General features: G+C 39.6%; 1 protein-coding gene across 1 annotated transcript in view; it reads left to right on the top strand.

Moving 5' to 3' along the window:
• Positions 1-13,892, top strand: part of EPG5 (ectopic P-granules 5 autophagy tethering factor) — an 83,668-nt gene that overhangs the window by 8,267 nt on the left and 61,509 nt on the right. Inside the window, exons 3-12 of the mRNA XM_054723811.1 lie at positions 86-329; positions 1,417-1,553; positions 2,748-2,855; positions 3,964-4,037; positions 5,911-6,016; positions 6,859-6,973; positions 7,403-7,553; positions 10,829-10,984; positions 11,829-11,986; positions 13,552-13,706. Of these exons, the coding sequence (XP_054579786.1) occupies positions 86-329; positions 1,417-1,553; positions 2,748-2,855; positions 3,964-4,037; positions 5,911-6,016; positions 6,859-6,973; positions 7,403-7,553; positions 10,829-10,984; positions 11,829-11,986; positions 13,552-13,706 (1,404 nt within the window). The remainder of the gene's footprint in view (positions 1-85; positions 330-1,416; positions 1,554-2,747; positions 2,856-3,963; positions 4,038-5,910; positions 6,017-6,858; positions 6,974-7,402; positions 7,554-10,828; positions 10,985-11,828; positions 11,987-13,551; positions 13,707-13,892) is intronic.

The following is a 13,892-nucleotide window of genomic DNA, read 5'->3' as shown; positions in this document are numbered from 1 at the left end:
GCCTATGCGTCGTATACCTGCTGTCTGATTATTTAAAGTCTAAAGAGTAACTGGTTTCATATTTTACCCTTTTGTCCACTGCTAGGGTATCTGTGCAGATCAAGTGAAAGTTTCAGGCTATCATCGCTACCAAAGAGTAGAGATGAGTGAAAATGCACTGGGGGAGCTAAAGAAGCTATTTGATGCCAAATCTGAGCACCTCCACCAGACCCTGGCCCTGCACTCCTACACGTCTGTGCTCTCAAGGTTGCAAGTGGAGTCTTACATTTATACATTGCTTAATAGTTCAGCTGTTCTGAGACCATTAGCAGTTCATCAGCAAGGCCGAGGTGTGTAAGTAATGAAAGTCTCACTTTTGTAGTCTGAAATGCCAAAAAAAATTGAGAGGTACAATCTGGTTGAATTGATTGTGCATTAATTGGTATTACAAGGTACCATTGTACTTCTGGTACAATATAGGATTGTGACTTGCCTTTCTCACATTTTCAGGGAACAGTGTGAGATCTACCTTACCCACCGCTGTTGTCTCCTGCTTCCCCAGGAAGCCAGCAAGCTCACACTTTATCCTTAATGTCCCTTATTTTTCTAATTTACGTGCTTGGACCAAGTGAGGTCCAAGTAGAGTTTTTGATTGTAAACTGATTAATCGGGATACTTTTTTCATTCTCTGTCGCTTGCACTTTATTTTTACTTGTCCAGCTTATTGGGCTGTTATTTATTGTATTTAATTTTCATCAGAGGATCTAATATTCTGAAATTTTCATCTTATTTTGGGTTTTAAGAAATTAGGCTTTACTATATTGTGTGTAAAGTATTAATTATACTAATTGAATCATGTATTTTTTATATCTGGAAGTATAATATATTAGGATCATTTAAAGTAAAAAATCCTCCCCACCCCATCTTGTTCTCATAACTAATCAAAGAGCTGGGGCTGGGCCACAGATCTGCTTTTTAATATATATTTTTTTTATTGATTTCAGAGAGGAAGGGAGAGAGACAGAGAGAGAGAAACATCAATGATGAGAAAGAATCATTGATTGGCTGCCTCTTGCACACCTCCCCACTAGGGATTGAGCTCGCAACCCAGGAATGTGCTCTTGGCTGGAATCAAATCTGGGACCCTTTAGTCTGATGCTCTATCCACTGAGCCAAACCGGCTAGGGCTGCTGCTTTTAAAATAAAAAATAAATTTTAATGAAGTTAATTTTTCTCTTGCTTTGAAATACTTCACAAAGTTAAATACTTTTTTGGTTTACATATTTACTAGAAATTCAAATATTTTTGATGCAGCTTTTCTTGGATTTTTATCTAAAATATTTTAAAGAGTACTTTTTTAAAGTGAAGATAATAAATATCCCCTCCCCCCAAATACCATTTATATGGGATTCATTTAATTCTCTCTTTAATTTATAGCTTCTAAACAGGTAGAGAGCATTCCCTCTGATCTGTGTCAACTGAAGGAGTGCATTAGTGTCTTATTCATGTTCACCAGGCGAGTTAATGAAGATACTCAGTTCCGTGATGATATTCTTCTCTGGCTGCAAAAATTGGTAAAGCAATAGAAATAAATACAATAGTTTTTCTTTTATTTCCCTGATAACTTAATTATTTATTCTTTCATTATAGTTTTTCTCCAACAGTTTCTTCAGCTAATTCATTTAATTTATTAGTGACATTATCTTTCATCATGACACATGGAATTAAGTTATATTTATCTACTGCATTGTTAAACACAGTGCTTTTTTATATCTGGAAGTATATTATATTAGGATCATTTAAAGTAAAAAATATATATTAAAATATATATTAAGAATATATATTAAAAAGTGCTTTTCTCTCTGATAAACTTTATGTTAAATGATTTCTAGCTTCAACTTAGGAAGAAATAGAAATGTGTGAAGCCTACATTTAAGACTAGATTCATATTTATAATATAGGTATCTGAACTAAAAATTTTCTATATTTCTTTTTATTATTTTATGTTTAATCTTGCACTTAGTCATACTTTAAAATTTTTTTAAGGGGAAAAAGAAAGATGTTCGAAAAAATGTAGGAAAGATGTTAGGTGTGTTATAGGGAAGGTTATTTGCTTATTGGTTATATTTCTTAATGGGATGCCTTGGGTGCTTTTTTTTTGGAGTTCATACTAAAGTTCTTAAATATGGATGAGGTTCCAAATATACTTTTTTGTATTTGAGAAACTATTACTAACTGAGAATAGATTAAAGTACTTGACTTCTGTCTATTCACAGATGGCCAGGAATGTTAGTGATTTGTAATTTGCCAGCTGTACAATTGTTGCAGAGAAACGACGGAAGATATTTTTATCATAAGTACTCATAGCTTCATAGGCCTCTGTGTGCCTTCATGGTAGAAACTCAACCAGTGAATAGTATATCTTAGGTCTGGTTCCTCTTTGGAAAGATCACATGTATATAAACATCAGATAAGTGATTTCACTAGACCAGTGGTCGGCAAACCGCGGCTCACGAGCCACATGCGGCTCTTTGGCCCCTTGAGTGTGGCTCTTCCACAAAATACCACGGGCCTGGGCGAGTCTATTTTGAAGAAGTGGCATTAGAAGAAGGTTAAGTTTAAAAAATTTGGCTCTCAAAAGAAATTTCAATCGTTGTACTGTTGGTATTTGGCTCTGTTGACTAATGAGTTTGCCGAACACTGCACCAGACAACTAGATACAGTCTTCTTTTTAAAAATCGTGAAACTATATGTCCTTTGTTGTACAGGTATCAGTGTTGCAAAGAGTTGGCTGTCTTGGAGATCATCTCTTCCTTCTAAACCATATTCTTCGATGCCCAGCTGGTGTTAGTAAATGGGCTGTTCCTTTCATTCAGGTTTGATGAATATTCTTCTGGTTTTGAGCGATATGGGAGGGAGATTTTGTTAAACATTTTTTCTAAAGAAATTGCTTTTAAAGAAGGCTAGTTAAAAAAATATTGATATTTCAGAGAAAATTCTTAAAATACATCCAGAATATATTTATAGGAGTTCTTTTATGCTAGAAGTTCTTAGGCCACCCGTAATTGATGAAATGAAGTAGAACTGCAAAAGTTCAGTTGTAGTCTGGCTTGGTAGGTTCAGTGGTATTTAATTCTGTAAAATTTCTGTGTGGGAAGGCTCTCTCCGACTTTTTTCTGTAATGCTCAACACCGCTCCCTAAATTAATCCACTTCACACCACAGTTGGTACAGGTGAAGCAGAAACTACCAGCATCTCAAAGTTTATTAATACTGGCATATGTCCAGGTCTGTGTGATCAACTCTCATATAATTAACTTAGGCGTGGGTTCTATGGTTTATAGACTTTCCTCTGCTGCTTGCCTTTGGGTTGTTTTGTTACTAGTAGGAATCACTCAGATGAGTAGAAGCCAAGTGTATGCCAAGTTCAACCTCTTGACCATTACCTTTCCTTTAGGATTTCTAGTGGCAAGAAGTTTGAATTTTTAAAAAAGTAACATTTATTTATTGATTTTAGAGAGAGAGGAAGAGGGAGAGAGAGAAACATTGATCTGTTGTTTCACTTATTTATGCATTCATTGGTTGCTTCTTGTATATGCAATGACCAGGGATCAAACCTGCAACCTGGCATATTGGGATGACAGTCTAATCAACTGAGCTATCCAGCCAGGGTGATGTTTGAAATTTTTTTAGGTAGAAGGAGAATTTTTAAATTTTGTTTATCTTTGGATTAAAATAGCAGTATTGTCCTTTGACCCATATTGTTCAGGTAATTGATGTAAACTGCTCAGCTACCTCTCTCTTTAAGTACATCTGCATCAGTCCTGCCAGGTAACCGTGAGCTGTGTTCTCACTCTTGTGGGTTAGGTGCCAGTTCCATCTTTGCTGTCTTAACAGCTCCCTTTCTCAAATTCCTGTGAACTAAGATTATGGATACTTGCGTTGTTGGTTTTCTACAGTATGCTTTTTCCTTTTCTGATTTCAGATCAAAGTTTTGGATAACCCCTCAGGGGTCTTTCATTTTATGCAGTCCCTTGCCCTGCTAATGTCTCCTGTCAAGTAAGTGTGGAAGATCTTTTTGAAGTGGAAATTGAAATGCTCTTTTGTCAAAGGATTGACTTCCCCTAAATTGTCCATATCCAAAGAACTATCAAGGGCTGTGTCAGCATTCCAGAATTTAACATTGCAGACCTTCTTTGGGTTTGATGCCCTTTGTCCCAAAGTGACCCCATTAACACTTTTTGGTCTCCCTTTTGGTGGGTTTGCCTCTCCTGTCTTATATGTCATTGTGAAAGATACTGTGGGGAGAGACAAAAGATGACCTGTTTCTTCGAAGAACAGCTTTCGTGAAAAAGGAAATAAACCCCACAGAGATTTAAGTGCTGAATTGTGAAGCCATGTTTGGCGAAATGAGAATAAAGAGAGTAGAGTGGAGTTGTCAGGGTCAGAGTGGAGGAGTTGGGTTGGAAGAATGGAATGGATTCCAGTAGGAGAGAAGGAGTAGAGGGCATTGTAGTGAGGAGAACAGTGAGCAGTGGCCCAAAGTGCAGGTGAGGATAGCTGTGCCGGGACAGGTAGGAGGACAGCATGGCTGGGATGGTAACAGATGAATAGGCTGAGTTGGATTAGAAAAGGCCTTGACATTAAGACAAAGGGATTTAGATTTGATATGGTCTGGCCTTTGTGGCAATTGAAGGTTCTTTGAACAAGGATAAAAGTTATATTTAAGGAAGTTTACCCTCAACTGGAGGCAGAAAGTAGGCAGCTGAATTACAGTTATGGACGTCTGGCTCTCCTGGCCCTTGGACCCAACCCAGCATCAAGAGGACAGACACATCCTTAATTGGGGAGAAGGCAGAGTCTGTGTCTAGGTAACCTTGAACAGTGTTACCACCACTGGCTCTCAGTGTTGGAACGTTTGTGTGCCTTCAGGCCGGAGTTGGGGTAATAGTAGTGGGAAAGGGAAAGAGGGGAACCTAAAGTCATCTCCCCAGGGAAGGATGAGGTAGCTGATAAAAGAAAATCTGGGAAAGGAGTGCTTCAGATATAACTCCATAGACTTCTGAGTTCTAGTGATAGAGAGGGTATTGGCAGCCCTAACAGGCAGTAGAGACAGAAGGGAGGGCTCTTTTGTAAGGAGGAAAATTGGAGGTCGTTGAGGCCTATATACAATTGGATATACAAGTGACAGATACCAGTGGACACTCGGAGCTTCAGGACTGGAGCTTCTTGAGTTGAAAGGCAGCTCTAGAGCTACAGAGCTAGAGATCATAGAAGAAACTTCCTGGTTAAGGGAAGGAATGTATGATGTTCAGGGTCAGGCCAGAGAGGAAGGAACAGAGGACTCAGAACCGGGTTGTGGTCTCAGAGAAGAAACTTCTCTGGCTGCACCTGGTCACCAATCCAGCCAACACCATGTGAAAATCTGGCTGGCAGGAACTCGTCCTGATTCCTCTTTAACTTCTTAGATACAAGGTACATATGATTTGTCTTAAAAATGTTTTTGCATTTAGATATATTTGTGTGTGTGTGCGCGCGCATGCGCGCACTTTAAACAAGCTTCTGCATTACCTGCGGATTATCCTTTTTTATTCAATTAAAGCATGATTTTTTAAAGTCATCTCTCAGGCAACACTCTGTAAGCCTGGTTAGAGTTAAGGTACTGCAGCAGTCCATGTGTATTGAGGTCCTACTGTGGGCAAGACTGGTATTTGTTTAACCGCTTTTATGTAATTACTCTCATCATTTGTGGTCTCTGCACTGAAATTAGTGAGATTTTGGTCTCCTTGAGTTTTAGTCATTTCTTGTTTACTAATTTAAACCATTTGAAGATTGGGTCAATGTCTGACACTTCAGCGTCAGTAAGTGATCCAGAATGCATGCGTGTGGGCTGTCTGTGTTTGTGATTGGAGTGATGTCACTTGTCCTTTAGAAATCGAGCAGAGTTCCTGTGTCACATGAAGCCCAGTGAGGGGAAGCCATCCACCTCGGGGCCTGCATCTGGGTCGTGGACACTAGTAGATGAAGGAGGAGAAGAGGTAACTCGTCATGTCTGCATTATTTTGATTAATCATTTTTGAGCTCTTCTTATGTGCCAAGTATTGTTCTAAGCACTTTCCACATATTATCTCACTTAATTCTCCCAACAACCTCATGAAGCAGGTGCTGTTGTGGTCCCATATTATAGATGAGGAAACTGAAGTGCAGGGGGGTGAAAGGATTTGTTCCAAATCATACAGTTACTAAGTGGCGGAGCCTCTAGGGCCTGTGCTCTGATCTAGTGTGCTATGCTGATACTTTAGAATACATCCCTATTGAGCTGGGAGAATAGAACCTGGAAATATTTACAGTTATAAACTTTATGTTAGGATTGTATTTTTTGTAGAAACAATTTTCTGAGCTTGAGATCTCACCTACAGATTATGTGAGGCTGTGTCATAAAGAACTGGAGCTTACCAGAGTTCTGCCTTGCCTCTTACAAACTTACTGAGTTCTTCTCATTTGAAAGTAGGAGATGGTTTTCTATTTTTGATGAGACTTTAATGATCAAAATCCATTTTTTCAAGATAACCCTCATTGATTTTTCTTTCTACTATACACATGGTTAGTGGATCTGTAAAGAATTTTTTTTCCCCGATTAGTTATTACTGAATGGACATGACCCAGATACACGTAAATTGTACTCACAATTTCTGGGGATTTACATCCCATCCATAGAACTGATGTCATAAATCTCTGTCCTGGAAAAGAATTTGATGAAGGCTCATGAGAATACCACACACGTACCATTGAGACCTATGATAATTTAGCTTCTGTAACTCTAGGCCCTGGTGTGATCTGATCAAATCAGTGGACATGCTTTTTGCATCTTTTTCTTTAGGATGAAGACCCTGAGACTGGTTGGATTCTCCTTAATGAAGATGACTTGGTTATCCTCTTCTCACAGTTTCCATTTCATGAACTCTTTCAACATCTTCTTGGGTTTAAGGCAAAAGGTAGACTAATTCTTTGGTCATATGTAAAATGTGGTAGTGCCAAGTTCAAACACAGGAACTCAGCATCAAATCTTACCCTCATGCAGGCTCCGGATTCAGGTTCCCCTGTGCCCTGCCAGGCTCTACAGAGGCGATTGCATCATACCTTGATGAGGCTTCCTTCCTTTCTCTTGTGCTTGTAATTTCCTACCAAGTGTTTAACTGCAAAAAGGGCGACTAGCGCACACATTGCCCAGCTTAAATAAATTGTTTATTTATACCTTGTTTCAAGTTTTCCATTTCACATTGACACAGGAGCCAGAGAAATGGGAATTGTAATTCTTCTCCTGTTGGCTTTGTTTCCTTATTGAGGTATCTATACCTGTATCTTTCAGTGTTTCTCCATAGTAATTATAATTTTTTTTTCTTTTCTCTGATTTTAACTTGCAGGTGATTATTTACCTGAAACAACAAGACCTCAAGAGATGATGAAAATTTTTGCTTTTGCCAACTCACTAGTGGAACTGCTGGCTGTGGGGTTAGAAACCTTTAATAGAGCACGCTATAGGCAGTTTGTGAAGCGGATTGGTTATATGATCAGGTAATACTGCTGTTGCTACGTCTTGTCTATTTGCTTTGGTTAGACGCAGATAGTGCATAATTTGGATTATGGACATTGTTGTGTATACTTCAGGTCTTATTTACCATAAAAGTAAGAATTGGGTTTTTTTCAGCATCTACTAGATGGAAATTATATAAAGGCTTCCAGTCAGAATATGTAGTTAATTGTCTCAAATTTAATTGTGCTTGGTAATTGATCCTGGAGTCAAGATTCTCAAAGCAGCTTCTGGGTTGAACTTAGCCAGAGAAACTGAATTTGGTCAAGGAAAATACAGGCTCTTTCCCCTGCCCTTGCTCTCTATTTTCTTCTCTCTCCTAGCTTCTGCCTGGGGATTGTCACTTAGCTATGGGAAATCAGCAATAGCTCTTTTGTGTCATTGTTTTCATTTTCTTTTTTATTTATTCTTATCCTCATTCCTGTTAAATATCATTTAAAGAAAATTGTAAAGACTTCAGCAGTGGCTACTCTTTTGATCTGGGAAAGCATATGATTTATTTGAGTGAAAATTTGGTTTATGTTTTTATTATCAAGCAAGAAGAAAATTTTGAGAATAAGTACTACTTTTCATAGATTTAATTTTATATATTTTTGCATCATCAATTTTTCTATCTGGGTCATTTCCTACAGCATATAAATATGCTTTTATTTCTTCCAACCTCCCCCTTCCCCCAAAAAACCCTCAAATTTCAAAACTTTCCCTCCCCTCATTTATTTCTAAAACAACATTGATTTTAGTTAATTTGTTTTAGATGTGTTATGTATTCATCAATCCATCAGCTTTATAAAGCCAGCTAAATGATTATAGGATGTCCTGCAAAGGTCAGGGGTCACTTTTAAGGTCTAGAGAAAACCTTCAGTAGAAGGTTTGGAAATGAGATGGTGGGAGGAGGGAGAGTTGACTTGGAGAGTAATTTCTTAAAAGCTAAAAGCTTACTTACTTATTATCAGAAGTCCTACTATATCTTTTCCGATTCCGTTCGGTAAATCAGATAAAATTCGCCCTTGGGCTCACACACATGCTGTAGGATTGAGTGCTTACCATGTGCCAGGACTATGCCTTCTCATTTTATTCTTGTAATAACTCTATAAGAAAGACATTGTTATTATTGTTTTAAGATCAGTATTCTGTCTTTTTATTATTTCTATGTAAATGTTTATAGCTGATTACTATAGCATATTATGTTTATTCTTTTTGTTTTGTTTTCCATCTGCTTTCTTTTGTTTATCACAGGTTCTTCTCCTACCTTCCATTGTAGAAGGTCATCTATTAGACCCAGTTTTTCCCACCATTCTCGTTGGAACTCTCCACAATCAGGCTTTTCCCCAGCCAACACTACCCAAGAATGAACTTGGTGTTAGCAGCACTAGTGAACTTTGTGCTACTAACCCAGTGGCCATTTCTAAGTCTTCATTCTGCTTTTACATCTCTCACATAGTTCACTAGCGGCCTTTCTCATAGTTGATCACTTTCTCCTTAAAACATGTTCTTTGCTTGACTTCCAGGATACCACATTCTCCTGGTTTCTCCTCCATTTCAAGGGCTCTTCGTTTTCTGCCTCCTTGGTTTTTTCTTTCTCACCTCCCAAACTTCTTGTTGGAGGGCCTCAGGGCTCAGTCCCTGGACCTCTTCTCTGTATTCAGACTTGCTGCTTAGGATTGCATCCATTCTGATGTCTTTAAATATCATCTAAATACGGCTACAGTTTTCATAATTATGTTTTCACCCGGTACCTCTGTCATATGCTTGTATATCTAGCTGCCAACTCAGCACCTCCACTTAGATGACTCTTGAACATCGTAATTTAAACTTTCCAAAGCAAACTCACTCTTCCCACCTTCCAAACCACTTCTCCCACAGCCTTCCCAGTTTCACTCAGTTTGGGCCCAAGCAATTTTATTCTTTTGGTTGCTTGGGCCAGAACACCTGGTGTCATTCCTGACATTTTTCTTTTACACCCACATCCCATCTGATAGCCAATTCTATCATCTCTACCTTCAAAACATCATTTACTTTTTAATCAAATCTAAGATGCCACCAATTCTGAAGATGTATTTTGTGTGCCACTAAGAAAGAAAAAAATGCTGCCAAATTATGGCATTTTTGGCCACCAGTTTTAATGTACATTCCAGTAGCAGAGATTAAAGTGTAAAAGATGGGCATCGTTTTGAATCTTGAACAAAACATGTGGTTTCCAGAATCAAGTGTCTCACTACCTTCACGGCTACCACCCGAGTTCATTCTTAGTTTTTTCTCCCTGATTATCACAGTGGCCTCTTTACTTACCTTCCTGCTTTTGCCCTTCCTCCCCCATCACCTGCCTCCAGCTTATTCTCACGGCAGCCAGTGTCCTCTTTAAATGGTGAGTCAGTCATGTCACTCCTCTGCTCAAGTCTTTACTGCTCCCAATCGCTCATTCAGAGTAAAAGCCAGTCTTCACAGTGGCCCATAGGACCCTTCAGGCTCTGGTTTCTTGTCACTTTTCTGATTTCCTCTCCAGCCAGTCCCCCTCTCACTCACTTTGCTTGATTTTATTTTTTTGTTAATCCTCATCATGGAAATTCTTCCATGACTTTTCAGAGAGTGAAAGGGAGGGAGGGATGGGGGAGAGAGAGAAAGAGAGAAACATCGATGTGAGAGGGACTGATTGCTGATGGGGCAGGGAGAGAACCAGGTACATGCCCTTGGAGAGAACCCAGGTACATGCCCTTGACCGGGAGTCAAACCCCTGACACCTTGGTGCTCCAGCTGATATTCTAATCACTGAACTCCACAGGCCAGGGCTCACTCACTTTGCTTTAGCACACTGGCTGCCTTGCTGTTTCTCCAACATACTGAACACACCTAACCTTCTTCACACTGGTTGTTTCTTCTCCCTGATGCTCTTCCTTTAGATATCCCTGTGACTTCTTCCTGTCTTTACGCTCACGCCCCTCCCTCTTCAGTGAGACCTTTCCTGCTCCCAGCCTACTCCCCTTCCATCAACTCCAGAGAAACTTGATTCTCCTCTCTTACTTATTTTTCTCAATGTCACTTACAGCCATGTGACAGACTATATATTTTACTTTATTTTGTTTATTGTCTGTTTCCCCTACACTAAATGTAAGCTCCATGAGTGTAGGGGTTCCCTCCTCGCATTGAGTTCCCTTCAGAACATAGAAGATAGTAGGTGTTCAGTAATGCTTCAGATAGAATGAAAGCTGCCAACAGTGAGGACATTAATGAAGAGTGTTGTCTTATCCTTCCTCATGCTCAGGATGACTCTTGGTTATGTGAGTGACCATTGGGCACAGTATGTGAGCCACAACCAGGGCGTGGGGTTGGCCCTGGAGCCCTACTCCATGGAGAAACTACAGGTTGAATTTGATGAGCTGTTTTTGAGAGCTGTCCTCCATGTGCTGAAAGCCAAAAGGTAAGAAGTATGATGAGAAGTGTTGAGAAATGGCTCCCGGGCTAGTGAGAAAGATTGACATGAAAGTATTGACAGAAGTAGATTCCTTGTAAAGTCTTAGTGTGTTTCCTCTAGTCCTTATCTTGGGAAAATTCATGGGCTTTAGTTTCCTTACCTATAGTGCTGACTGAAATGATACCTCTTTCAGGTTTCTCTTAGTCTTAAAATAACTGGATTCTGAGATCTAGTTTTGACGCCCCTGAACTTGGGGTAGCTTTGAGCAGGGGATGACCTCTACTTCACATCCACCTGGTGCCCGCAGTGAGGCAGAGTAGGTGCTCAGTGCATGGGACAGATGATTTTCTGACTTCCTTGTTCAAGTCGTGAGGAGTCAGTGGAGGGTTTCTGACTCCCCCCTCATCCACTACCCGTGAACCTGCACGCTTACTCAGGCACACGCATCCACACCTCTGCAGTCAGTAAGTCACTCAGCTCTTAAAAGAATCTTTGGTTCAAAATCTAGTTCTGCCCTTATTAATATCCTCTCTGTGCCTTAGTAGCCTCCTGTGTGAATTGGGGATAATATCAATAGCCGTGCTTGCCTTGGTTTTAGTGAGGATGGAATGAGGTGATATAAGCATGAAGCAGTGGTTACAACAGTGCCTGGCACAGACTGAGTCCTTTGTGCAGATTTCCTGTGACTGATCTATCCTCAGGGTGTTGATGACCGAGACATGTCAGAAAAATTACTGTAGTATGATTTAAGAATTTTTTTCCTGTCAGAGCTGAAGGTTTGTCTGCTTTCTCAGTGTGGTGAGGTTGACTGAGAATATAAAATGCTTCCTGCTCTTTTTGAAACACGCAGACTTGGCATTTGGCTGTTTATGTCGGAAATGCCTTTTGGAACACTGTCGGTCCAGATGCTCTGGAAACTCTTCTACCTCATGCACCAGGCGGAGAGCGGGACCCTGGAGACTGTCTGCACCGCCCTCCCACCCATGGAGTGTAAGAAGCAGCTCCAAGGTATTAACCCCCCCCGCCCCCCCCCCCACCCGGCAACAGGCATCCTCTTTTCCCACCTGTGCGCCTGTCCTCTACATTGCTTTCTTCTATTCACTCTTAGAAGGTCTAGGGAATGTTTTACTTTGCGTATTTGTGTGATAATTTTGAAATTCGAGAGACTGCTTTGTGGTTTTTGACTTATTAGAATATAGTTCCAGATTTCATTATTCTAGAAATGCTCTGGATAGTAATTTCTATGGTAAACCCAATTTGTGGATGGGAAATAAAAATGGGGTTGGTAAATGCTCCATGGAGTTATTATTATTTTTAGTTATTATTATTTTATTGATTTCAGAGAAGGGAGAGGGAGAGAGAGAGAGAAATATCAATGATGAGAGAGAATCATTGATTGGCTGCCACCTGCACGCCGCCTGCTGGGGATCGAGCCCGCAACCCGGGCATGTGGCTTTGACAGGAATTGAACCTGGGACCCTTCAGTCCGCAGGCTGACGCTCTATCCACTGAGCCAAACCGGTTAGGGCCCCATGGAGTTATTTTGAAGATACAGGAAATTTGATGTACTACCTTCGATATCTCAAATGTGTGAGCATATGAAAAGCACTGTTGGCTTGTTGCCTTCTAACTGTGGAAAGGTCTGTCAGGGGACTGTGTTTTCTAAACAGACTCTATTTTTCTTCATTCTATGCAACTTGCCTTTGCAGCATTTAGTTTTCTGTCATGCATTGCAAAGCTATTGACTAATACTGCCCCCTATTGGCAAAATGTAATGCTGCTTACATGGCATCCTCTGAGAAATAGGCAAAACTTATACAGGATGTGGCAAAAGTAGGTTTATAGTTGTGAGTATGTGAAAGTTTTTATTTTATTAATTATTGTATTATTTTCCATATGAACAGCTGTAAGCCTACTTTTACCCCACCCTGTATACTGTGTGTCACATTCATCAGTATTTCAGTCATTGTTATATCATTTTCATTTATAATCAAATCTCTTCAGTTTGGAATGCCACGCTTGTGCTGAGTAGTTCGTCAGTCTTAGTGGTTTTCATTAGCAGGGTTGCCATTCATTTGCCTGGCAATTTTCAAGTAGCTTCAAGTTTGCCTTTGAAGATGTCTCACCTAGTGACAGTACTAGTGCTTTGCAGTTGACAAAGCACTTTACCAGTGACATGTCATTTAATCTTAAATAAACTTTGGAAGCAGATGAGGAAACTGAGGCTTGAAGATGTTAAATGTCAACTCTGAGGCTACATTATAGTAGTTAGAGTAGGAAATTTATCTGGCCAAGCCTTCTTCTTGGTGCCTGTAGAAATCCATTCTGGAACAAAGAAAGAGAGTTTTTGTCTTGTTTTAGCAGGAAAGAAATGAAAGTTTAACCACATGTGTTCCTCCTGTGTACACAGGAGAGACCCAGGCACACTGAGTAACTTTAAGAAAGAACTTTTGTATCTTTACATATTTCTGAATGTCTTTTAAATTTTATATCTCCTTTCTCTCTGGAAGAGTAATTAAAGTGGTATATATTTATTCTTTCCCCATTTTAATTTTTTTGATTTGAACTTGCAGATCCAGAACATTTTGTGAACTTTGAGAAGTGTCTTTCTTCTATGAATAGCTCAGAAGAGATTTGCCTTCTAACTACATTTGCTCAGATGGCTCAGGCCCGGAGAGCCGATGTGGATGAAGACTTCGTAAAAATTATTGTTCTGGAGATATACGAGGTTAGAATATTAAGTTTTAGAAGTCAGCTAAAAAATATTTTCTTTTAGATTATCCCCTCATTGATTTTTTTGGAATTGCTTTAAAAAGTAAAAGTGACTGTTGTGTACTGTCTGCCCTCATGGGAGCTGGTAATCAAAGGAACATCATCCTATATAATAAAAGCCTAATATGCTAAGTGTCCGGTT

This window comes from Eptesicus fuscus, chromosome 12 (genome assembly GCF_027574615.1).
Source record: "Eptesicus fuscus isolate TK198812 chromosome 12, DD_ASM_mEF_20220401, whole genome shotgun sequence".
In the NCBI taxonomy this organism is placed as follows: Eukaryota; Metazoa; Chordata; class Mammalia; order Chiroptera; family Vespertilionidae; genus Eptesicus; species Eptesicus fuscus.
This window is presented reverse-complemented; position numbering and strand designations above follow the sequence as displayed.